The following is a 27398-nucleotide window of genomic DNA, read 5'->3' as shown; positions in this document are numbered from 1 at the left end:
AAACAAGCAGATGCCTGATGGTAAGCACTTAAGCAGTCACCGTAGCCTATGGACGCCTGCAACTCCAGAGGTGGCACATGCGCGTTGCCGACATCAACACTCCGCACCCTCGTTGAGCTCTTTATATTACTTAATATTATTATTGTTATCTGTTTCGCCCGAGGGTTAACTAGTAGAGAATGCCTTCTGGCATTAAGTTCGCCTTGTGTACATTTTTTACTGTGCAATAAAGTTTAAATAAATACACAAATATTACTTTAAAATACGTGTACATGACATTTGTGTAACAGAATTTTTACATTTAGGCACAACAGGCTTAAAACATTAAACGAATATTTTTAAGAATAACTTAAAAAAATACATAGAAAGAAATTCTCCAAATGTATACTTTCGACGACCGGTTTGGCCTAGTGGGTAGTGACCCTGCCTACGAAGCTGATGGTCCCGGGTTCAAATCCTGGTAAGGGCATGTATTCGTGTGATGAGCATGGATATTTGTTCCTGAGTCATGGGTGTTTTCTATGTATTTAAGTATTTATAAATATTTATTTATATATTATATATATCGTTGTCTAACTACCCTCAATACAAGCCTTATTGAGCTTACTGTGGTATTTAGTCAATTTGTGTAATAATGTCCTATAATATTATTTATACTTAGAAAAGCACCCTTTGGCGTTCCTACAAACTGTTCGACCATGTAGAATATTATATTGTAATAAGCGCTTATACATATGAATATACTGAATAATATGAAAATGTTAAGATGGATGTGTGGTGTGACAAGAATGGATAGGATAAGGAATGAGTATATAAGAGGAAGCCTGAAAGTTGCACCCATAATAGATAAAGTAAGAGCGAATCGCCTAGCGTGGTATGGGCATGTGATGCGGAGGGATGAAAGTCATGTGACGAGAAAGGTATTACGAATGAATGTGGAGGGATGGAACGGGAGAGGAAAACCTAGGAAAAGGTGGATGGATTGTGTGAGAGATGACATGAAACGAACGCGAGTGAATGATGAGATGACGGGTGACAGAAAGATATGGAAGAAAAAGACATGCTGCGCCGACCCCAAATGAATGGGATAAGGGCAAGCGAATAATGATGACATATGAATATACTCGTATCGATATCAATGTATTGTACAGATTCGCTTACACGTGGTAATTACCATGTAATTAGGTACCAGCTCTGTACTCTCTCTTGGAACCTCGCTGCCTTATTGTCAGTTATACCTATCTAAATATTGAAATCGACTCTGAGACTGTTTTTATGTCATTTAACCATACATATACAGAACTACAGGACGATCTAAATATTATTACGTATATATAGTCCTTCATAAATAATAATCTACACTAGTCAAGATCAAGAAGTAGACGCAACAGGGGGCGTAATTTTATTGTAAAAACAAATTATGCATTTAATCTAGATTTTTTTATGGGTACGATCTGATCTGTCACTGTCAAAAGTGACGTTTCTAGTAGAAGAAATGTCACCTTTGACGCTGACAGATATGACACTTCGACCCATAGGGATCTTTTGTGCAATCTGCTTAAGGAAGATCCATCAACTACTTAAGAGCTTTTTCGACCATCTCCATGGGCCGGATAATCGAACTCATGGGCAGCGTTTTAAATTCCTCTGAGTGACTTTACTTTGGTCGAGATAACCTGCTCCAAATACCTTTATTATTCACTCTGGCGAGGGCGTGACATTCACATATTAGGTGTGTTACTGTCTCTTCCTCTTCGCCACACATTCGACAATCGGTGTTGTCAGAGTGTCCCATCTTAGCCAAAACTCCTTTGAACCCGTAATGGACAGTAAACCCGTTAAAATCTGGAATTGTCTTTTGCTAAGTTTCCATAGCTTTTTGCTCCAACCGGAGTCTACTCTACTCTAGATCATGTCGTAACAAGTCCACATCAAATTTAAATCCTGTTATTACAATCAGAATATGCCACCAGTTAATTCCGTGCCAAAACGGCTTTCTAAACTATCTCGGGCCGAATGCGTAAAAAACTGAAGTAACTGCGCTCAATGATGGCAATTTATATACATTTGCGCTAATATCCCTAAGAGATAAGCGAATGTGTTACAGTATCCTAAGGTTACTTTTTTTTTAATAGATTACTCGTAGATTAGATTTATTTATTTCTTAAAGAAAAAGAGTATAAATAGTAGTATTTTACACAAAAGGATAAAACAAAGGCTTTCACTAAAAGATCGTCAACTTAACATTAAAACAAAAAATATAAAAATTTAAAATTAATAAATAAAGAAATGTCACGACAAAAAAGAAAATGTCAATGTATACATAGATAGGGCCAACTTAGGTATTGTCGAAATGTAAAAAGCGGCCAAGTGCGAGTCGGACTCGCGCATGAAGGGTTCCGTACCATTTGAGACGTATTAAAAAAAATCTACTTGCTAGATCTTGTTCAACATTTTACCACTTTGGACACACATTTTACCACTTTGGAAGTGTCTCTCGCGCAAACTATTCAGTTTAGAAAAAAATGATATTAGGAACCTAAATATCATTTTTGAAGACCTATCCATAGATACCCCCCCCCCCACACGTATGGGTTTGATGAAAAAATTTTTTTTTTAATTTTATGACGTATCAAAAAAAAACTACTCACTAGATCTCGTTCAAACCAATTTTCGGTGGAAGTTTGCATGGTAATGTATATCATATATTTTTTTTAGATTTTTCATTCTGTTATTTTAGAAGTTACAGGGGGGGGGACACACATTTTTTCACTTTAGAAGTGTCTCTCGCGCAAACTATTCAGTTTAGAAAAAAATGATATTAGGAACCTAAATATCATTTTTGAAGACCTATCCATAGATACCCCACACGTATGGGTTTGATGAAAAAAAAATTTTTTTTTTAATTTTATGACGTATTAAAAAAAAAACTACTTACTAGATCTCGTTCAAACCAATTTTCGGTGGAAGTTTGCATGGGAATGTATATCATATATTTTTTTTAGATTTTTCATTCTGTTATTTTAGAAGTTACGGGGGGGGGGACACACTTTTTACCACTTTGGAAGTGTCTCTCGCGCAAACTATTCACTTTAGAAAAAAAATGATATTAGAAACCTCAATATCATTTTTAAGACCTATCCATAGATACCCCACACGTATGGGTTTGATGAAAAAAGATTTTTTGAGTTTCAGTTCTAAGTATGGGGAACCCCCAAAATTTATTGTTTATTTTCTATTTTTGTGTGAACATCTTAATGCGGTTCATAGAATACATCCACTTACTAAGTTTGAACAGTATAGCTCTTATAGTTTCGGAAAAAAGTGGCTGTGACAGAATCGGACAGACAGACGGACATGACGAATCTATAAGGGTTCCGTTTTTTGCCATTTGGCTACGGAACCCTAAAAAGAATAAAAAACAAATACTTATATTTACAAAAACACTAAGTTATAAATAACTTTATCTGTAAAGTAATTTAAATGAAAAATAGAATGAAAATATATTATATTTCAACGATCTTAATTGCTAAAAATATTAATACAATGTCAATTCATATTAAATTAAATTAAATTAAATGTCACAGTAATAAAATAGGTATAACATCAATATAAAATAAATACATAATAAATTATTTTTCGCTATATTCTTTAACGGAATATAGCGACATTTCTTTTAAAATTTCTTTCAGTTCGAATGCAAACTTGTCATTCGAGGTAATACCACATCGGTGGCAAGCAAACATACGGCCCGCCTGATGGTAAGCCGTTAGGCTACGGCTATGGACAATTGGACATCCCCTTTTCTTCTTCCTCGTGTTGTCCCGGCATTTTGCCACGGCTCATGGGAGCCTGGGGTCCGCTTAATAACTAATCCCAAGATTTGGCGTAGGCACTAGTTTTACGAAAGCGACTGCCATCTGACCTTCCAACCCAGAGGGTAAACTAGGCCTCGTTGGGAATTAGTCCGGTTTCCTCACGATGTTTTCCTTCACACAATTGGACAATTGGACATCCATGGACATGCAACTCCAGGTGTGTTAGGTAGATGCACGTTACCGAAATTTTAAAAACCTGTACACTCTGTTTTTTTGAATAACCCAATAGTCTCTCGAGAAAACCTCGATATGGAGCTCATTCTACAGCCGGAATGTCCGCAGAGGAAAACCGGACGACCACAGTGTCTTATCTTCTGAAATTATATTTCTCAGATATATGTTTTATGATTTTTAACAGGGTATTACAAATATTTTTCTGTCGATCTATACGATAAAGCTACTACATATCTGATATGATTTGATATGGAGCAGTAAGACGTGCGAATTTGTAGAAAACTGTGTACAAAATATCATTTAGTATTTTTATCACGTTTTTCGGCAAGTAACCGGAATAAGCGCAACAAGGGCTAGAGTCGGACCAATCTAACTTTACACAGACTTTAGCAAGAAAAGAAACTTTAACAGAGTGTAGTAGTGTCACCCATTTAAAAAAAATGAAAATATGACACTTAGATATAACTTCAAATTAAGGAAAATGAAAAAAAACCACGGGCAGGCAAAAAGCAGTAAATTTTTCCTTAATCCTCCTTTAAATATACTGCTTTTTTTGGGCAAAAAGCAGTAAATTTTTCTTTTTTTTTTAAATCTGTAGTATCGCTTGCAGACTTATCAACATGATAAAAAATAGCTTATAATTTCCCCACTTGGTCACATCAAAGTCGGTGTGGAGCTAGCTTAAATAGAACTCTAGTTTCCAACAAGGTTATGGTTAAAACGCTCAATCTTCGGTTTTAAAGTTTCACGCTCTTCTTCTAACCCCCTAACTCCCGCTGTCTTTTTAAAAAGACAAAACCAAATCGAACTTTAAACTATAATTGAATAAAAGCAGGTTCCAAATTAAAAACTGCATATATGACTCTGTGACTTGTGAGGCTAGGCTACAAACATACAGTAGTATTATTAAAGATGATTAAACCTCTAACTTACAGTAGCCGCCTCCTCATAACAATTACTTTAAAACTTACTGTTCCTACAATAGTACTGTGGCAAAACCTGTCTCCATGAGCTGCGGTTACACAACCGTCGAAAGTGAAATCTGAGATAATGTCGCATCCACACGCGAGCTTCTGTTTGCACGTGCACCGTGAGAATGCTCTTATTATTTACATACGATGATTCTGTATGGATTAAGGTATTGTTGTTAAAAACCCATAATAGATACCTAAGTACGTATTGGGTGACTTTCATCCTTATATCAATGTGATCTATGTTATTTCTATATTATACACTAACCCTAAAATATGGATCCTTGGTAAGATTATAATAATAATAATATGTTTTATCTCTGCGAGGGAAAAACATAGATCACTCTGAACCACTTTAAGTACCTATAAAAATATCATCATTTCAGACAGAGTCCATATGCATCTTAATTCAATTAAAAATCACAATTACAAATTAGACCACAAATGATTATTATTATACACAATTTATTTATATTACAACCCAAAAGAATTGAATTGCACACATGAGATCTCAAGGGATTTGGGACGGATATTTTTGATTTTGTGATTTCGGGGCTAATCTCGTAGTAAAAATCATTTAGTATGACTTAAACATTTACTTAGTTAGGGGTTGAAAAAACACCCTTCATATCGCCTTTGTTTTATTTTAAAGACACTTTTTAACAATTTTCTATCATAATTCATAACATAAAGGCGACCCTAGTGGTTCTACAATAATTTTACCTATTTGTTCAAAAGAATGTGCTCTTGACTTGAGCCATTGTATAGGTAATTTAGCAGTGCTTGCAGGTGTAAAGTTGTAAACCTAGTCGCATTGCAACACATTCATTGTTGTGGAAGAGATTTTCTCGCAATGCCGACGAACGCGAGACTTGGAACGTAAACTTTAGTATCTACTTAAATATACAGTGAACCTGTGGAAATAAATGGGCAAAATATATATAGCAATGGAATTATTATATGGGCAGTTCCAGTTAGACGTGTACCCTTTTTTTCGAAAAACTATCAGTACCCCTAGTGTAAATTTGATCGACATCATAACGTGACGAACGCGTTTGCGTTAAGTCTCATTTTGTATAGGATTTTGAGTTTCCAAAACGTCCCGCTTGGCGCGCTCTTTCTAAATCTAATACAAAATGAGACTAAACGCAAACGCGTACGTCACGTTTCGAAATCGAATTTATTTACACTAGGGGTACAGTTTTGGGTTATTTCTACTCAGAAAAACCCCCATATAATTATTTATGTTTTGTCAGAAATTCCCTAAAAAACATATTTATATACTTACATTTAAGGTTTGTCCAGAAGCACAGCGTGTATAATATCCATTGCATGTAATTGGAAGGAGGCTCTCAAATTTCATCAAAAAATACCACGTCACAAGTTTACATTAACCAAAAAAAGGCAAATTCGAATTAACATTCCGATATCAAAATGATGTCATTTTGTTACTATTCGCGCGTGCATTTCACTCATACTTGTTCTTACATGTAATGTCCCGAGCAAGACGCACGGACAAATTATGGTAAAATTATATCTATATCATCCTCCAACGGCTTTCAGGGGCGTATATCGACAAATGCCAGTGAAAAGGTACAATGTAATGGGGATGACAGTTGCAAGTGACGCTGGCGTGTTCATTTCCACATATTATCTGGTGCTTCGTCTGGCGTTTTCTTCGAACGTTTGTCTTGAGGCCAGGGGGCCTACCGGGAAAATCGAAGTTCGTCAAATGCGGGCATTTGTCTCTGTCACTCTCATTACGTCTTAGTGAGAGTAAAAGAAAAAGATCCCCGCAATTAGCGAATTTCGGTTTTCGCGGTAGGCCCCCAGAACCACCCGGCGCGTGACAAGCTGCGCCGGCGCGTCACGCCGACAGTTTCATTGTCAAGAGCCCGGGCAATGTCAGCCACTAATTAATCGTTGCGAAACTTTGCGCCAGACTGACTCGCTGATGAAACGATTGTCTCTTTAGCTTTTAGCTAATACGCACTTTCCGATTTGTCAACATATCGGATATATTTTTTGGGTGGCAACCAAGTGGCCCGCCAGGTGGCAAAATGAGTGTAATATGTTGTTGAGAATAGTCTAGGCCAATGCCGGATTTAGAGGTCTGGAGGCCTCGGGCAATAAAGGAGTGGAGGCCCCCTGGCCCCAATTTTTTTCCAAATAAAATGGTAAATTTACCGAATTCTCTATTGTGGGGGGGCCCTCTTTTGTGGAGGCCCGGGGCAGTAGCCCCGGTTACCCTCCCCTAAATCCGGCCCTGGTCTAGGCCACCTAAGCTACATTGATGATAGTTGTACTAAGTACAGTCAGCATCAAAAGTAACGGATGAAACAACGCACCAAAAGTATCTGATATTCCGGATAACTTTTCCAAATATAGATAAATTTCTAAAATGCACGCTCAAAAGTATATCTTTAAAGTCCCGGATAGACGTGCGAGTAAGTTCGCGAACTTACAGCTCGACGACCTTTTTCGCTCGTGTGTGAGCCTAAGTACGCGTACTTTACAAGCGAAAAAAGTCGTCGAGCCATAAGTTCGCGAACTTACTCGCCCGTCTATCAGCCACTTTACAGTCCTTGTTGCTCTATATTAAAGACATCACTTTTTGTTAAGCTGTTACAGAATGGTAGATACTTATGAAACCTTATTTGATCCGCTACTTTTGATGCTGACTGTACGACCAATACGCTTTAAGACGACGACCAGTCTGGCCTAGTGGGTAGTGACCCTGCCTACGAAGTCGATAGTCCCGGGTTCAAATCCTGGTAAGGGCATTTATTCGTGTGATGAGCATGGATATTTGTTTGTGTTTTCTATGTATTTAAGTATTTATAAATATTTATATATTATATATATCGTTATCTAAGTACCCTCAACACAAGCCTTATTGAGCTTACTGTGGGACTTAGTCAATTTGTGTAATAATGTACTATAATATTTATTTATTTATTTAAGACTCCCCGGCAAGCTCGGCCGAATTTCACCTACCCATACAAACGGAGTTTCATTCTCATTTTAAAACTAGGTGTTGGATTGTAATGAAACTTTGCACATACAATTACATGAGGTATATCTAGTAGTGTAATTAGTTCATATAGCTCCAATTTATAAAACAAACGAAACAGCAAAAACTTTGTATGAAAAACTTAAATTCGCTGCATTGTTTTAACTATGATATCTGAAGCTACATAAACTAATTACAGGACTAGATATATCTGATCCTACTGTAAGTGCAAAGTTTCAGAGCAATCTAACTAGTCGTTAAAATGAGAGCGTAACTACGTTTGTATGGAGAACTGTACCCCTAGTGTAAATTTGATCGACATCATAACGTGACGAACGCGTTTGCCTTAAGTCTCATTTTTTATAGGATTTTGAGTTTCCAAAACGTCCCGCTTGGCGCGCTCTTTTTAAATCCAATACAAAATGAGACTAAACGCAAACGCGTACGTCACGTTTCGAAATCGAATTTATTTACACTAGGGCTACTGAAGCTACATAAACTAATTACAGGACTAGATATATCTTATCCTATTGTAAGTGCGCAGTTTCAGAGCAATCTAACTGCTAGTCGCTAAAATGAGAGCGTAACTACGTTTGTATGAAGAACTGAGCTGAGGTCCCCCCTTAGTAAATCTACTTTTACATTGTACAAAAGATCGTAGGCAGCTCCGTGGGCATTGTGAAGGCTTGGCTCGCCCAAGGATTAAGAAACTATCAGCATCGATTGTTTGCTAATTACATTTTAAATCATGTTAGCGATGCTGTGAACAGTTTTTGTGTCATTGCCTCATTAGACTATTAGGATTAATGCTTCGACATTAGGAGGCAGATAAGTTAGATAACTTCTACGTCTAATGTCTTATGGCTCTTATCTAAGAACCTTATACAAAGAGTAGTAGGTATGTAGCTACAAAATTTAATTAGGTAAGATCGGAAGATACCAAAGTTGTCAATCGAAATGATTTACACCTATAACCTGTATCCCAGTGTAAATTTTATCGACATCATAACGTGACGAACGCGGTTGCGTTAAGTCTCATTTTGTATAGGATTTTGAGTTTCCAAAACGTCCCGCTTGGCGCGCTCTTTCTAAATCCAATACAAAATGAGACTAAACGCAAACGCGTACGTCACGTTTCAAAATCGAATTTATTTACACTAGGGGTAATACCTAAAGATACAGAGTATAAAGTTTGACCACTCCCTAATGGTTGTCTGGAAGAGATCGCTCTTTAGCGATAAATCCACCTATAGATATCAGTTGTTGTGATTCGAAATGTGTAATAAAGAATAATGTATTGCTCGATTGCACTCACGAATCCACCCGGTTTCGTTTATAAAGTTAACTGTAAACCTAAATGTTTTGTTAATAGTATATTAACGACACAACTCCGGGGGTAAGAATATTGTAAACTCGAGTATTTATTGCACTCCAGCCTGCTGCTGCATCAGACCTCGTTTGCAAAATTTCACTTACCTCCCTAGTTGCAATGTTTTTCATCATACTTGCAAAGAAAAAAACTAAAGAAGCGAAATAATTCTTAATAAATACGGTAAAATTTCAAACATTCGTCCACCATATTGTCATTCGTTGACAGGCTAGGCATCGAAGGCACAGACCTATCCGGCATTCAGCCACGACTGAAAATGGTGTAAAAATATTTTAAAGAACTATTAAACAATTAAATTAAATATTTTTTTAACATAAACAAGAAAATAAATTACAATATTCAGTATTTTAAAAGTAAAACCCATATATACCTAGTTGGTTCGTATGAATTAGTGACACTATTAAAGAAAGCTATAACTCCGTTGGGAGTTATGGCTTTCTTTTCACAATTCGTAACTCCCGTGGGAACAATATAGGCCTTTGTCCTTCAATAGATCTGCATGAAATAAGATCTTTTTCGAGTGTGATGAAAAATAAAAAAATGCGATAACTTAAAGACAAATCAAGTAATCTTTGGACTATCTACAAGTACATGTTCTCTTAAAACTCTTGACATTTACTAATAAACTTTTGTTTCGACGAAACTGTCTAAAAAACGTCGTGTCTGTCGCGAAAATTGTTGTGACATTTGTGACACACCGTCTCGCAATGTTTTTGTCTCTTGTGAAGTTAACCTTTACTTTGTTTTCTATTTTTACCGGTAGCAATCAGATTTTAACTGTTGCCATCAAATTTATCTTTTTTATTGAGGAAAATAAGCTCTTATTATCCTCAATAAGAAGATCCCATTTTATCACACTACAACATCGCACTAGTCAATATTGTTGTGGAATTAACCTACATTGGTTGAATTTTGTGAGATTTGTAAACAATCTATAGTGATCGTGTTTCGACCAGGGATGTCGCGAATGTCGCATTCTCCACATTCGCGAATCTGAATGCGAATCCAAATGTCTGAATGCGAATACGAATGTTAGGGAATATGTAGTTGTTAGTATCATTGCTAATCAGAAAAAAATCTTTTAGTACTTTTTTTTTATACCACGACGGTGGCAAACAAGCATACTGCCCGCCTGATGGTAAGCAGTCACCGCAGCCTATGGACGCCTGCAACTCCAGAGGTGTTACATGCGCGTTGCCGACCCTTTAAAACCATAAAACATATGAAGACCGCGATGTTATAAAGTGTCTAAAATCTTCCTGAAAGAACGCAAAATGTACCTACTCTTTGCATCATTTTAATAAATATTATGAATTAAATCAAGATATTATTCATAATCATAATACCTTAACGACCAGGAAAGTAGGTGGGTCAAAAACTTTTTTAGTCTAGTTAAGGTTATGCGCCTTTCCTGTGGACATCATAAAACAAACGCGCTTTAAAGCCTACCTAATCTTCTTGCTAGACCATTTTAGGTATTCGCAAACTTTTTGTGTCTTAAAATATGTATGATGAAAGAAAGCCTAAGTAAAATGTACTTAAATCGTTAACTTTCATAATGTCTACGAGAAAGACGCCATTTCCGCGAATATTTTTGACCCAAGTATGCTTGGAATTTAGAACAGTTCATAATAATAACAAAATAATGATTGTTTGCTGAACCGTGTCTTCTGAATCATTTCTCAGGTCGATTATCAAACACAATTCCATTCATCGATTAAAAATAAACTATATAATACCAAAATGTGCCAACCAGATTATTTCAATCTTTGGTCACGGGCCAGATACCAGACGATATTACTGTTAAAGACCTGCGCAACGGACTGCCAATACGCAAGTTTCTATTTCACGAGTCAATGCTTTTGACGGAGAAAGCACTAGAATGTTCAGTTTAGAAATTATTTCTACTAGAACACCTATTGAGTGTTAGCAAAAAAGACGGTTACGTAAGAAATTGTTATCAATAAACAACCCAATTTTCAGCTTTCTTCGAAGTAATTATGACTCCATAAATACTTGTATGCCGCGCCCTGGAGCATTGGCGCAACGGAGTAACACCTCACATTGCTTCCACTGTTCCAAAACAGCACATATAACTTAAAGCATTAAATAAGCAAAAGCCCTTCTTGATATACGTCAATCTTGCCTGAGGCAGACACCCATGCTCTTGGGTAATTGATAAAAACAGGATTTTCGCCTTTAATCAGGTACAGATAAAGTTGGGCCCTGGTTTTCCCAACGGCAATGGTAATTCGGCCGCTGTCACCTGCTGGCCTACAAATTCGTTTCTTCATGTATGGTTTGAGTGCGTAATTCGCTGCCCGTTGACATTTCGGTTGATTATTTTGTTGTTAAGTAACCGCTTTTTATGAGATCGTAATGAATGGTTACGGTTGTATTTGGGTATGGTTGTTTAATATACCGGGTCTGAACTGCATAAGGGCATGGCAGATGACATCATGCGTGTAGGGTGTTATTGGCAAGGAAGAAATCTGACGAAGACGTTACGTAATTAATCTCTTAAAAATAATCTCTTCTGAGATCTAGTAGTACAAAATTTACATCCTGGCCTTTGACCTTTATGACTTAAATTTTTATTAAGATTTTTTATGAAAGAAGGCAAATAAAGTTTTATGTTACTTAGCAATGGTAGAATCATTAGGTACATTATCCATATGTATGGAGTGAATGGGCCATGACAGACATACCTGCGTTAAGAGTCGGTTTGTTTCTCTATTAGATCTGATTAGTGTCGATGGCCATTAGTGGCGGCACGTCGTGAAACATGTTAGCTGGGCAAGCCAAAACCTATTGGACTTTTTGCTTCAAGACATTAAGTAGATGGAGCTGTTGGAGCTGTTTTCTGTAAGACAGAACTAGCAAATGTCCTTAACCATAAAATATGGCCTTATATATAACCATTGTGCTTATAGATAATTTCCTTGGTTGCAGATGGTGTTTATTCCTGGCGTTGGTAGCGCTGGCGGCGCGCGCGCACGCCGCCGAGGAGGAGGATCACGTGCCCGACATGGGCATTGAGGACGAAGAAGAAGACGAAGTCGCTCTGGACCAGGAGGTATGTTACTCCACTCCATGTACTCCGTTTACTACTATTTCGCAGTTTATGATTCGTACTCTGGCTACGACTGACAGTGCGTCTCTCTCTAAAGAGTTCCATGAATTCCTTCATGAGTTCCATGGATTAAAATGGGAGTAACTGTTAAAACTCTTTAAAACAAAAATAATTTTCTAATGCCGTCCAGCTCCAGCCGCGCGTCGACGAGAAACGAGGAAAAATAACTAGATACAAAGCTAAACATAAACATAGGTAATATTAGCCACCTTTTCATTGCCTGGCTGAGTTAAAACAAAGCTCCTGACGAATGGAAACTTCCTCCATTTCGAGGACAGTGAAAAATCTAGTGCACGGATTAGTCTTACTTGAACTACCTAAGTAGACGTAGTTGTTCAAAGCAATAGCGTTCTGCAAATCACCGTATCCTAGAGCTCATCTAGCTTATTATCTCTTCAATTCAACTAATATTCCTAATTAAGTACAACCTACATGTTAAACACATCCCCAACCGGAAGTCCCGTCTCCGTCTCCAGCGTTACATATAACTCCATAGATAGGATCAGCCACTGTATCACATCTTAGATCTTAAACGTATAAATTGATAAACGTTTGCTCCAGTTTTAAACTCTAGCACGATTAAATTTAGGCCCAGAATGGCTGGAACTATCTCGATGGTCTACTCTTTTGTTTTTAAAAAGCAATATATTGCGCCATGGCGAAGACAGGTGTGTTCAAGCTTTCAGATTTGGAGCGATATCGATACAGTTTCGCGAAAATAGTCCTTGTGTTACCGATAAAAGCTTATAAAACAGGCAAAGTGGCTAATTTTGCTTGGTACGTAACAAAGACCCACCTTGGGTTTACTTTCGATGCTGTCCATCGGATAAAAGGAAGTTATTCGAAACCAATTAAACGCTAATAGGTTGTTTGTTACGAGTATTGGAGATTTGGAAGATATGGCAATGATTTCGATATGTGATAGCACGAGACTGTAAATACTAATTGAGGTAGAATGGATAGAATAGTTGCAAATACCAAAGTTAGAAAAGTTAGGATAAATTGAAAAAAAAAAAGTCAGGGCAAGAACCTATCTACCTAACGGCCAGTAGTGGCAAACTCTAATCATATCTACAACAATCACCTTTAAAATGTAAAGATGTCTGGTTTTTTACCTGCAACATGTTATTTAGAAGCACTGATTGACTATACATTGCGCCTTACACCTAGGCGTTATTGACGGAGTGAAGTACGCTGTCTATGATTAGATTTTTTTCTCAAGTATTCTAGGTATTGTAGCACCACATATTTATTGTTTTTTGTCGGACACTTTTTGGTAAATGGAGATTCTGTTCCTTGCGTCTACCTTCCATAATCTAGATCCTTCGACAAATTATTCAAGTTACGAATTGCGCGACACAAAAAACTATTTTGCCCATAATTAGATATAGTGCGTTTAACTGAAAGGGATGGTATGAAAGTAAACTTCTGTGCAGACGTACCAATACCAAGATTACGTACCAATATCCAAGTTATTTGCACTCTCCAACGAGATTAGTTCAAGAAACTCGTGCGGTATCCGTTTACAATTTACATGGACGGACGTGTTCGATGTTCAATACAAGCATTAAACAAATTATCCGTTTTCCCGGCAAATAGGTAGATCGTGACCAAAAACACCGGTGCATTTTTTTTCTTTCAGTTCAACGGCCTAGCACCAGTGAAAGTAGAGAGCAACTCATTATTTTTTAATCATCCTTTTTCAATCGATTTCTGAACGCGAAAGTGACGCCATATTGACAATTTTTGGCGGGAAAGCCGACGTAGTTGTGCGTGCTAGACCGTAGTGATATGGGTCAGTGAGCAAAATTGACCATAAAACCACAATCTTTTTTTTAAGTTTCTGATACGAAGTCATTTGAAAATATGAGGTATTTTTCTATAAATTTCTAAAGAACTAAAAAGATAGGTAAGATAGGTAAGGAGACCATAGAGTCCGTCTAAGGCTTAGACGCTACTCTAAGCGTCATACCCTCTGGTTAGAGTTCGTTAGGTTTTGTCAAGGCTTGGGGGCTAAGCTGCATGGACATGGCAGTGACAAAGTGTGGCAATGCCACTATAAACGTCATATATTCATAAGAAATTCACGTTTATGGTAGCGCATTCACACTCTGATGCTGTCTCACTTTAACATAGATACCTATGCAAATCTGTCATTGCCTTTTAGTTCGTGTAGCTACCGTTGGCGCTTGTTGCGTATGCAGCTGTAATGTTCAGCCAAGGTATGGTTGGACCTGACCGATACAGTGTTATGTTTACGATGCTTACCTTTCGTGATTTTTCTCACTTGATGGTCTCATCGGAAGATCAGCGCTGGAAGCCACCAGCAACATGCTGAGATGAGGCCATTTCGTGGCACTTTATACTTCCTTTGTTTTTGTTATATCATGTAATTTAATGTGTCTTGTTTGTGTCTACGAATAAAAATTATTCTATTCTATTCTATTCTATTCTATTGTTTGTTTCATCATCTTTAACCACATAGACGACTTAGATGCCTATATTCTGAATATTATTTAGTATCATGCTTTAAAACAGGATACGCGAGGCAAGTTAATAAAAGATTTACGCCGGCGTATGATCCAGTTCTTACATAAGTTTGCGCAAACGCGTGAGAAAACAACGCGCCTGCGTTCCGTAATATACTTAGCCGTTGTTTACTTATGCTAGTAGCGAAATTAGCTTAGGATCGTACTGATGAATGACACTTTGTGTTATTTGATGAAACTGTTTATTGCAATTTTTACGAGGTGTTTATGGCCTATCGTCACTTATTGCAATCTCTGTAAACTATTGACTAACCTATTCAATAAACCTCAAACCTCCTTGCTGACTATAAGGTGGTTGACTAATCAGGTCAAGAAGAACAAGAAGTTTTATGACCAGACATTAGAATTTTGCGGGCAGAATTTAATACATCGATAAACTCAATTATATATTGATGCTGTATGTGATCGCCTCAGTTTTGTTTGTACCTAAGTGTTTATTTTTTGTGAGTATTATTTCAGTCGATGATAATACGTATACACAAAGCATATTCCAAATGATCGATTCAATTTTATCACCGCACCTCCCGCCAAAGGAGCAAAGCTCATCCTCACTTTTTAGATACATGGCACTCCAAAAATAAGCGGACATCTCGCTCGTTTTGTCCCAGAACGTCCAGAATGTGGAATGAGTTGCCTCCTGCGGTGGCAGCATGATTCCATTTTTATCACTTGTCACTTTCGCACTTACATACCTACGTGTTGGAACGTGACAGGCGTGGTGACATGATAAAGAGCCGACCATCTTTTAGCCCTACAGAGGTATTTCGTTTGCGCTACAACATGGGATTCTTCAAGAAGCGGGTATTCTCCTGTGATGTTGCTTATGTTCATGGGCAACGATGACCGCTTCCCATCAGGCGGGTCGTCTGCTCTTTTGCTGACTATTACATTTAAAAAAAAGCTGGATTAGAGAAAAATCAAGTGAAGTTTGATAATGCTAAAAGGTACAGAGTGAAACAACATACGACGACCTTTCTCTGTTTTTTTTTTTTATAAGATGAGCAATGATATATTTTGAATAAAATTAAATTATGACTACTTATAAAATAAACTACTAAAACTAAACCTACCTAGAAAAAATAAAGATACCTAACCTTTCTCTATCGTTCTCAGTGAATGTCCTGAAAAGGATAGATGTGATAACCCCTATAAGTAGATACAATCCAGAAAGTAGCTCGATGATTATTATCTTCAGACATGAAAGAAGGAACGACTACAGATAAAGAATTAGAGCTTGAATAGAAGCAAGTACGTATTTTGTTTTTCATTTCTCATGATCTGAAAGTTGGTCGTTGTTGTTCTAAAAAGTGCAGTAAATGATACGTTTATGCTCTAGAGGACTGTACTTTCCAAGTAGATTTTTTTCATTTTTACTATAAGCAATTACAATTTTGGTTTTAAATTGATTTGTTGTATACTTTGTACAGTTTCCATTCTGATGATTAAACTCTCCATTCCATAAATAACTATATTTTTACCTAAATTGTTAATTGAAAGTACCCTCCAGAACCCTTCTCTGAAGTTTATATTTAGCCGTGTTTTTTAAATGCACGTGTATTTTACTTTCCTCGTATTCGAAATAAAAAGTTAGCTCAAAGGCACCATTTCAGTCTCGGACTATTTAACTAAATCGTCTGAAATGGGTGACATCCATCCCTTGGTTAAAAATCTACTATTACGTGAAGGGACTGAACGTGAATCTATTATTACTAAGTGAAGGTCGACCATCGTAAAAAGGTGGACTTATTAAAAACTAGTTATTGGTACCTGTCGTTAAATTTGAACTTAATGTAACTATTACATAACGGAATTGATAATATTGTTATGCTTAATCAACACTTACTGTATTGAGTATTGAACTACTTTTTTTACAATTGAAAGCAAATAATTAGGTATTACTTAACGTGAACCAATATTTCTAATTCCGGGTCAGGAAGCCAAATGATCGAGCCATTAATGAATGTACAGTCAAGTGTAAAAATATGGGTGTACACATCTTACTCAAAAATATGTCCCATAGCATCTTATTCCAGTGTAATGTGTCCTGTCAACAAATGATCTTCGTCCATTATCCTACACCAAGGGTTGTCAACCACTCTTTTGTTTTGAAGTGCAATTGGGGCTGTACTACTTATATTTTAGACAGATGAAATCAGCATATGTGGCTCTTTAGCACTCCAGTTTCTTTTACTACATTACAGCTAACTATCCCTGAATATTTTACGACCCCTGGATACCTCGTTAAGCTTATGGCCTCTCCAAACGCTAATCAATTGCGATTTCCAATAACATTTCGGTATTGGTGGTCTTCCGGTTCGAGCGCCATCTTTCCTCATTAATATTGTTTAAAGTCGATCGATAGCTTATTATACGGTAAACTAATGTGGTAGTATGCAGTGAATGGAGAATTAATCTTGAAACGCGTTTAATCCTTTGAACGCCAAGAACCCCTAAAGGCGTCGTTACTAGTCGTGCCCACATCGCCAAGGACAACTATAGGTGTCATGGCGGACGCTGTCAAATTAATCTTCACACTATCAAGTAAGGTTTACATTAGCTCCCTTGCGCCCGGGAGCTTGGCGTTTCAGTGATGTTTGTGTTTATGACCCAAAGCGTGCAAAAGGTTAACCACCATTTCAGTCAACGGCTGGTAGTCCATGTGCTTCTTGTAAAGTCCAGCTATCATAATCATATCATATCATATCATATCATAATCATTTATTTGCACATCGTCTCGCATCGTTTTGCATTTCGTCTTGTGTTTTGTCTGTCAAAGCTCCTAATACCTTGATATACTGGCGAAATAGCTCATCCCAGTCCATAATATTGGACTGAAACCATAATTTTAAAAGAATGATTATGATGATGCGGTATTGGATCGATGAATTGAATTCGTTGCTCCTGCATAGCCAGCAATTAACTAAAATCGCATGGTAATTGTTGCATGTGTAGAAGCCTTATGTGAATTGGAAGACGCAAAAATGATTGATGCCTTGGTAGTCAGTAGTTAGGAAGAGGGAAACACGTGCCGGACGACATATCGCGTTACAAACGACAAACTTGTGATATAATTACGTCGTCTCGCACGACCGCGTACGTATTATGCATCAGCTTGTAACATTGTCGGACCTGTTACTCATTGGCGGTAATTATTATAGGAATTATATAACACGAGTGTTGCGGAGGTATTGAGGAACTTTGAGTAGATGGAAAGTTATTGGCTTTGGATGCAGTGTATGTATGTATTTGATTTGGTTAGATTTCACGATCAAGTTGCATATAGAAAGCGTTAACTGCAGAAAAAAGCAGAAGCAGTAGGTTTAAGGATGATTCACACTAAAACGGTGCTGGTCCGGGCCGAGGCTTCCAACACTGACTGGTGATCACGTGATGTTTTCGACTTGAGTCGTCTTTTAACAGCAGTTGAGTAACTTACCAATTATTATGGGATCCAAATTTTGCTAAATATTGCAAATTATAAACTATTTTTATAATTTGCAATATTTAGCAAAAGCAAATTTGCAATATTATTTTAGACCTTCCTCGCATTTTATCACCTGTCTCTATGCCTGTCACGTTCTAACAAGTACGTATGTGCGAAAGTGACAGACATAGTGACAAGTGATAAAAATATAACCGTGCTACAGCTGGAGCACGTAAATTCGGTCTAGGGTAGCGTTTCCCAAACAGGTCGCGACCCATTGCGACTATACGTCGCGACCCATTGGTGAGTCGCGAGCGAAATTTGAGTGGGTCCTAAATGATAAAACAACATGCCGATGGCCGACTGATAGGGTTAACAGCCGGTACTAATAATCTTGCTCCCTGTTTAAGACGGCCAAGAGGAGGGTCCCGCTATTTAGCAGTTTTTGTTAGATGGGTCGGATCGGAGCACAGTTAGCTTTGGGAACCACTGGTACAGGACTCTTTTTTACTTTCTGGCCTTTCGTATTCTGAACATCAGAGTTCATAAATATACCTACACACTAATTTTATAGGTGCCGCAGCGCAGGCGAAATTCCACAAAAGGGACTTCTTATTTTTTTATTATTAATATAAATATTTAAAATTACAATATAAGATACGAGTGTGATACAAACATAACGTAAGTACTTACCTAATAATTCAATGATAACAATCATAAATGAAAGTTAAAAATTCCTTATATTTAGTCGCCCGGTTTTGTGCAATAGCAGGAAATTATTAGGCATTGGCTCACACGATTACAAGAATTTGAAATTACCTATAAAAATGCCTATTAAACGTTTCGAAAGGATTTGCAATTGGTGTTGATTAATTTTATAAACGCATTATAAGTATCACGCTTGGCATTTGTAATCTCAACTTAACAATCCACTCCATCGCAATGTTTTTATAGCTTACTGACACGACGTTTCGATGACGTTGATACTATACTTACCGCATAACTAATTGGTGACTTAGATGAAAATGCCATCTCCCTTACCCTTGTTAAGACGAACCAAGAGTGAAAGAGATGGCATTATGACCTGACTCGCCACTTAGTTTTGCGGCAAGTTAAAATCCAATAAAGTATGTACAGTCTGCAACAAAAGTGAGTGCTTGGCTCAAAATACCTATGTATACCTATGTCATACTAATGGGACGGCCGCTCATCCGGGATGACACATGTGTGGACACCCTAGCACCGTCCATCTAGCCGTCACGTCACTTCGTGGCTGAAGCTCTCAAGCGCCGCAAATAAGCTGGTCTCTCCAACAACCACATATTTTCGGCGTTGGCAGTAGAGACCTTAGGGCCGTGGAGCAACGACGTCCATATCTTTAACCAGATTTTTTTTTTAACTGCTTGAAACTACGGGTGACCCTAGGGCTGGCCCATTCCTAGGCCAAAGAATAGGCATCGGCATTCAACGTGAGAACGTAGCCAACCTTATGGGCACCCTTCCGCAGGGGACAGACCCGGGGGACTTTTCATTTAGTTAGTTTATATTATAGTTATTATAAATAGTAGACATTTAAACAATTATTTTTGAAAAAATAAAAGTTATGGTACTCATAATAATAGGTTCTATAAATGGTAACAATCTATGAACACAACAGAGTGATATAGAAGAATAGGATGAAACAAAAATTGTCAAATGAATTGTCGCCGATAAAGGGAAATCACGATCGAAATTAAAGATAAATTATCATAAATATAAGGCCCTTATAATTAGTTTTGAATAATCTGTTGCTTGACTGCTACTATGCAATTTTGTATCTATCCTTTTGTATCCATATCAGTTTCCGAGAAGAAATTAAAGTACCTATAGAAGGGCTTTCAACTTCAAATAGAACAAAACGCCTGGCAGTTTTTGAAGAGCAAATTCCAAGGCACATTTCCTAGTTAAATCTCGAATGCGTTACGTTAATAGCTTAAGCATAAAATCTAAAAGTACCTATATTTCTATTTACCAACACCCCTTTCGTTTCCAGGAAACACGGAATCTCCGGCCACGCGCCTACTCGCCCGGCGCCTTCTCAAACACTGTTCCTACTGGGTTCAGACCCACGCCGTCTTTAGCTGAGCTGGCTGGATACCAACAAAGACAGCAGCCTCAAGAGCAGGAGGCATACATCGTGCAGCGGCAACAGCAGTATCAGGAAGAGAGGCAACAAAGACCCGCGCCTCAGCGCAAGGTAATTTGGCTAGTGGTTTTCCACGTCAATATTGATCTCCTATGGGGGAAGCCTTGACCCACGCCTTTACTATCTAAGATAGTTGGACACAAGCAGAGACCTCGGGAGATCCTATATCATTCATTCTTTACTTAAGAGGACTTTTCAACATTTATTTATTTAACCTTTATGGCACAAAAGTAAACCTTCGTCACATGGACTTACTGACTTAATGTCATAAGGCACTGTTGCATTTATTGATATACATCAATAAAAATACGGACGTGCGATAGAGATAGGGAATGGTGGGTCAATATACGAAATGATTCGTATTAGCATCCTTACTTTACACTATAATAAACTTTTTGTCTCTAGCACCCGCAACAAGAACAACGCCAAAGGCTCCAGCAGCAGCAAGAAGCAGAAGAAGAACTCGAAGAAGAGAAGGAAGAGCCCGACCGTCTCCAAGCCCTGCTGCAGCAGTCTAAGTTCGACTGCGGCAATAAGCAGTCCGGGTACTACGCCGATGAGGAGCTCAACTGCGAAGTGTTCCACTACTGCCAGGACGCCGTCAAGCACTCATGGATCTGCCCTGAGGGATTCACATTCCATCAAGTAAGATAATATATGACAGTTTTGAATGATTCACGGTTAGTTTCACTACACTTAAATCGACCGGGATATAAACCGTGATTGCCTTTTATATTGTTTTTATCGAGCTTCCGATATTTCGACGCAGTTACATATCGATTTAAGTGAAGTAAGATATGAAACTAATTTTACTTCCAGACGCCAGGAACTGGAACTCCAACCACAGTAAGAATTCAAGAAGAAAGAAAATAAATAAATAAAGCGAGACAAGATCTGTATTGCAGGTTCTCATTTAGGTACTAAGAGGACAGGAGCACTCCTAACTGGCCACTGGCCAACGTCGGACTTGAAAACCGACTATTCGCAAACCGAATTGCAAAAACATAGTCGGTTAACATGTATGGACGATGATACATCATTTACCATACAATGATTCTGACGCTCAAAACTTTTGATCATCTTTTAATCATCATAAATTTTTCACCTACTTGGTAGTTTACAAATGCATACATATCCCATAGGACCGCATACTTAGAAAATAACGTAGTCCAACTCTAGCTAGACTGAGACGAGATGTGAAACCAAGGACTTCGCCAAGACGTGCCATCCTTATATATATGTACATACAAAATCCCTAACTGACCATTTTCCAGGTCCACCTGATCTGCATGCCGCCAACCCACGACAACATCTGTCAGAAATCCTCGAAGTACCATTTCGTGAACGAGTACCTGTACCGGCCCATCAACGAGGAGGAGGTGCAGCGCAAGCCCAACGTGTCCCTGAAGTACTCCGACCGGTACTACCCCGCGGAGGTGTACAGGGACGACCGGTATGACGGCGAAGAGGAGTCTGAGGAAGAGGTAACGCTTAGATTTATTATGAAGGCTAGCAGAATACAGATCTAAGGACGAATGGCTCTGAATCTGAATGAATTCAGAGGGCCTACCGCGTAAATCAGAATTTTGTAATTTGCGTCTCTATCGTTTGAATATGAAACCGATAAGGAGGCAATTTTAGATTTCAATGCGGCTCAAAGCAAATAAAAATAAGAATATCCAGAAAAAAAGTATACATGTCTTCTTATGAAATCGACTGGTTCCAAAATATGTGTTTCTTTTCTTAGCTGAAATCCCTGTCAGTTAATTTAATACTTATATATCCCAATCTGTAATGACTGATCATGCTTGATTTTGAGGAAGCGGCGGCCCGAAAATATCTTAACCAAGCAACTGTGAAAACGTTTAAAAATAGGGGGATAAATGACAATCGTCAAGTTGTAAATGGAATCAGACTATCAGCGTTTAATAAGTTCACCGTTGTTCCAGCAGGAAGCCCCCCGCCGCCAGGCGCCGCAGCAGCTGCAGCAGCTGCAAGCGCGGCCCTCGCCGCGGCCGCAGCAGCCCCAAGTGTTCCGCTCCGCCGAGGAGGTCAACATCCCGCTAGTCCAGAGGCGCCCGCAGCGCCCCTACGACTTCGACTTCTAAACCGCCTGCTGGCCAGAACTTAGCTGTAAAAAGTAGCTCAGGATAATAGCTAGTAAAACGAAGACAGGCTGAATTGATTGTGAGCTGTCTTGAATGCTCTGATAAATTCAGATCGAAATATTATCTGCCTCTCTATCAATCTTGCGAATTCGAGCGCCTGCAGAGAGGCAGATAGGGTTTTTCGACGTTTCGATGTTGGCGATAGGCCATCTAATATCGCTGGTCTTATTGTCAATGGAGATATTAGAACTGAGTTTATCAGAGTTGGGGGCCAGTTGTTGCTCGACTGTGCCACTCTCTCAGATAATAGTATCTTACAGAAGACCACAGCAATAACACTACTATTTACAGCGTACTTGCGTAGGTAGGGGGTGTTGTGTAGGTGGCGAGTATTAGGGTTTCCAGAGCTTCTAAGGATGCTTGTGGAAACATAAAACGTTACGTTTGGTTATCATGTTATAAAAAGCTATTAAATGTCCTAGCTACTTTATGGTTTCCTTGGTCAGACTAAGTATCGTTTATCGCTGATGAAACATTCTTCCGTCTCAGCCGTCGTCGTCAGCGATACAGGGTATTTTACTGTAGTGTAACACGTGCGTATTCCATAGAAAAAAAAAGTTGGCAGGTACAATTACAATGTTATGTACTCTCATGGAGGTTGTAAAAACTATTATAACCTGATTTCATTGGTTAAGACTGGATTTCACCCAATGGGATGGGACTATATTGTGTTTGCAATGTGTAATTAGACTTTAAGTATCGCCTTAGCCACATCATAAATAAATACTTCACCCTATCTCCTAGGTATCCATTATTTTAGACGACCGGTTTGGCCTAGTGGGTAGTGACCCTGCCTACGAAGCTGATGGTCCCGGGTTCAAATCCTGGTAAGGGCATTTATTCGTGTGATGAGCATGGATATTTGTTCCCGAGTCATGGGTGTTTTCTATGTATTTAAGTATTTATAAATATTTATATATTATATATATCGTTGTCTAAGTACCCTCAACACAAGCCTTATTGAGCTTACTGTGGGACTTAGTAAATTTGTGTAATAATGTCCTATAATTTTTTTTTTAAATATTTTGTACAGCAGAATCGTCAGTTGATATTGATACATCACTGCTAGGGTTAAATCTTATTTATGTTTCTGTACGATAAAGTATTTGTTCGTAATAAGTTACAAATTAGGTTTAAGCTAGTCTTTATGTAAGGTTTAAAATAAAAACATGTTTTGTAATAACGTCTTTTTTTCCACATTCCCCTGAAAACAAGAGTTTAAATGTCAAAGACAGGAGAAGAACATATTTGTCGTCAATAGCCCAATAGCAATCAGTAAATCCTATAACGGGGAATCCTTCCTTTGCCACCCTTCTAATGAGCTATCAAGGCATCCACAAATCTATGAATTATATCCCAAATAAGAATACTAAACGTATACCCCCTTATTCATAAAACTTTACAGGCCTGATTTAGTTAACATATACAGACATTAATCAGGGCATGATTTAGTTTAGAAAGACATTAACCACCTTTCAAGACTCAGTTTAGGGGCGGCAGGATTTGCAAGCAAGACCAAGAAAAATCTTACAACCGAAATTTGCAAATTGCGGGGATCTTTCTCTTTTACTCTCACTATGACGTAATTAGAGTGACAGAGAAAAATGCCCGCAATTGACGAACTTCGATTTTCGCGGTTTTAGCCCAGGACTTTTACGTCATGGAACAGCGCCATCTAGCGTCCAACTTTGTAACATGTCACGTTATATGGGCCCATTGGCTCATGCCCAATGGTCATTACTTAAGGAAAATCTTACTCGATGCACGTTATACTCTGGCAAACCCATTTTGTCAGTAGAAAAAGGCGTGAGATTCAAATTTTGTATGGGAGGACAATACATGGCGTCTACATTTTTTAAATTTGCCGCCTTTTTCTACTAACGGTAACGGCTTGGTAAACTATATTTACTTGGACGAGTAATCCAAGTATATTTACAGTATATTTTCTATCATCGTGACATATCGTGGAATGGAACGTAGACGGCTGACAGTGACAGGTAACACTGACAGAAAGTGATAAGTGTATCAAAATGTTTACAAGAACATAGAAGGAGACATGATTATCTTCATTGCCGGCTATTTTATTTAGTTCACTATCATGCATTATTGTATGGAAATAGATAGAGAGATAGAATAATATTTACAACAAGACCCATCTAGTGCAAGTTTATTGAAATGGCGCAATTATCCATAAGTGAAGTGGAAAAGTTGAACTATGTTGAATATAAACAATACCACGAGTCGTTAATGCAAAACAACCATGGATCCTCAGCGCTTCATACATGCTTTAGTATATTCTTCACCATCCAGTGCTCTCTATATTGCTGTATTGGACATCGACGACCAGGCTGGCAGCAGTACTTATTTGAGTTTTCCGTCATTGTTTTACCTCTTATCGCTGTGCATACAGTACTTACAGAATATCTCCTACATTTAAACTTTATTGTTTTCTTTTTGTTGGTACTTGAATATGTAAAGAACTGTTCTAAAATTTATATTGATCAGTCATTTAGAAAATTAAATAGTTTTGGTACGAAATATTTACATTTAGTGAGTATCATCAGAGCTTTGACATATCTTATAACTGTTTTCTGTATTTTGGCTGTGGATTTTAAATGTTTTCCTAGATATTTAGCAAAAACTGAGCGCTTTGGATATAGTTTGATGGACACGGGCGTTGGATTATTTGTATTAATAAGTGGTATAGTGCATAAAGATTTAAAAAAAGATAACTTAAAAAGTATTGTCTATGGAAATGCTGTGTTAATTTCAGTATTGTTATTACTGGGTGTTGCTAGATTTTGGTCTGTAAAACAATTAGATTATCAAGAACATGTCACTGAGTATGGAGTCCATTGGAACTTCTTTTTTACTTTAGCCGTTTGTAAATTTCTATCAACATTTCTTTTGTTCTGTTCAAACAGAGCATTATCCTTCAGCATATTGACAATGTTTGTACATGAAGTATTATTATGGTATAGTTTACAAGATTGGGTGTTTAGCGATGAACCACGCAGTTCCTTGCTATCTGCAAATCGTGAGGGCATATCGTCTTGCCTCGGTTATGTCTCTATGTATTTATTTACCGCACATTTAAAGAATGAGTTAAACAATAAATCTGTCACAAGATTTAGGTTACTATGTAAAATGGTTTTAGGGTCTATTTTACTTTGGGCTGTATCCCAAATTATTCATTTATACCGGCCTGCATCAAGAACTTTAGCAAATGCAGGTTATTGCTTATATCTAGAGGCAGTTTTCTTAAGTATAAGCACCTTTATGTATGTTGTTGAGGTGTTGTTCCAGGATCCGGAAAATAAATTGTACTTTGATTTGCCGGAGATTCTGCGCATTGTTAATTGGAATGGATTGATATATTTCTTAGTAGGTAACATAGCAACGGGAACTATTAATATAAGTATGAGAACACTTCTTGTGCCCACAATTAGTGCAATTGTCATTTTTGTACTATATATGGCATTATCACTAATAATTACTAGGTGTATTCAATTATTATTTAAGAAATTGAGGAAATGATTTGGTGATAAGTAATAACATATTCCAAATTAAAGCTTTTTATTCATTAATAGAAAAATATGGAATTTACCTACCAAATATAAATCCTTATATGTAGAGATAGATATATAAGTAAAACCACATCATAAGAACATGTTTAAACTAGGTCAAAGAAATTATAAAAAGTTTATTCTGTTTTTGTCATTACAAGAGGATTTTGACTAACAAAATCTGTCTATTTTTCCATAGTAAAAAAATATTACGTCTTATCGTACACATCTCTATAATTCTATTTCTATGGTTTTGGGCACTTGGGGACACTGGTCTAATTTTTAAATAATTAAAATTAATTTCACTCTGATCTGGTGTACAGTCAGCGTCAAATACTTTGTAGCAACCAAAGTAGCCAAATAGTTCTGTACACCATATACTTAGTATGGCTTGACGCTGACTGTACCTTGTGCAAGTAACTATTAAATTCAAAACTGCTATGTCTATATGCCAACAATGGCCATTTTATGCAAAATTTACCTTATCATTTCGGAAAAGAGCAGATACTCTTCAAACTGGTGGATCGATTTCTATAAAACATAGCCAATAACCACCATAAGAATACTCGATTTCCCGTAAAAAAACCGGATCGAAATCAGCTCATCTGTTGAAGAGCTACAATGCCACAGACAGACATTGTCGTCGAATGTAATTGCGTCAATTGCGTTGGGGGTTAAAAAATAAACAAAAGTCATTAAAGTGGATTTCGGCTTTATATCATAATTACGGAATTATTTTGGATTATACTTTAAAAAATCTGTAAATACATATAATAATATTAATAGTATTTTACTGTATGGTGTTATTTTGTCAAATTAATAAAAAAATTTTTGGCTGATTAGGATTAGGACTTGCAAAAAGGGTCTAGCAAGCTAAGCTAAGAAGATTGGCCCCCGCAAGGGATTTGGTTGTAATTTGAGGTGCAGTAGTGGCAGGTCCTAAGAAC

At 37.6% G+C, this 27398-nt stretch overlaps 2 protein-coding genes across 3 annotated transcripts in view; both read left to right on the top strand.

Moving 5' to 3' along the window:
• The window catches only part of LOC133518138 (putative mediator of RNA polymerase II transcription subunit 26), a 42025-nt gene extending 17957 nt beyond the window's left edge, over positions 1-24068 (top strand). The window contains exons 2-6 of one of the 2 annotated variants that reach the window (XM_061851722.1): positions 12379-12502; positions 20565-20768; positions 21123-21362; positions 21992-22201; positions 22670-24068. In XM_061851722.1, coding sequence (XP_061707706.1) covers positions 12379-12502; positions 20565-20768; positions 21123-21362; positions 21992-22201; positions 22670-22825 — 934 coding nt within the window. In that variant the 3' untranslated portion in view covers positions 22826-24068. Of the gene's footprint in view, positions 1-12378; positions 12503-20564; positions 20769-21122; positions 21363-21991; positions 22202-22666 lie in introns of both variants that reach the window. The other variant, XM_061851720.1, reaches the window with a different exon arrangement.
• An 820-nt stretch (positions 24069-24888) lies between these two features.
• On the top strand, positions 24889-26456 carry LOC133518148 (uncharacterized). Its single transcript, XM_061851745.1, has one exon. The coding sequence runs from the start codon at positions 25061-25063 to the stop codon at positions 26420-26422; it is 1362 nt and encodes a 453-aa protein (XP_061707729.1). The 5' UTR covers positions 24889-25060; the 3' UTR covers positions 26423-26456.
• The last annotated feature ends 942 nt before the right edge of the window (positions 26457-27398 follow it).

The sequence above is a fragment of the Cydia pomonella genome, chromosome 5, assembly GCF_033807575.1.
Source record: "Cydia pomonella isolate Wapato2018A chromosome 5, ilCydPomo1, whole genome shotgun sequence".
In the NCBI taxonomy this organism is placed as follows: Eukaryota; Metazoa; Arthropoda; class Insecta; order Lepidoptera; family Tortricidae; genus Cydia; species Cydia pomonella.
This window is presented reverse-complemented; position numbering and strand designations above follow the sequence as displayed.

Coding starts and splice junctions, on each gene's coding strand:
- LOC133518148 (XM_061851745.1), top strand. CDS start 25,061: ATGGCGCAATTATCCATAAGTGAAGTGGAAAAGTTGAACTATGTTGAA.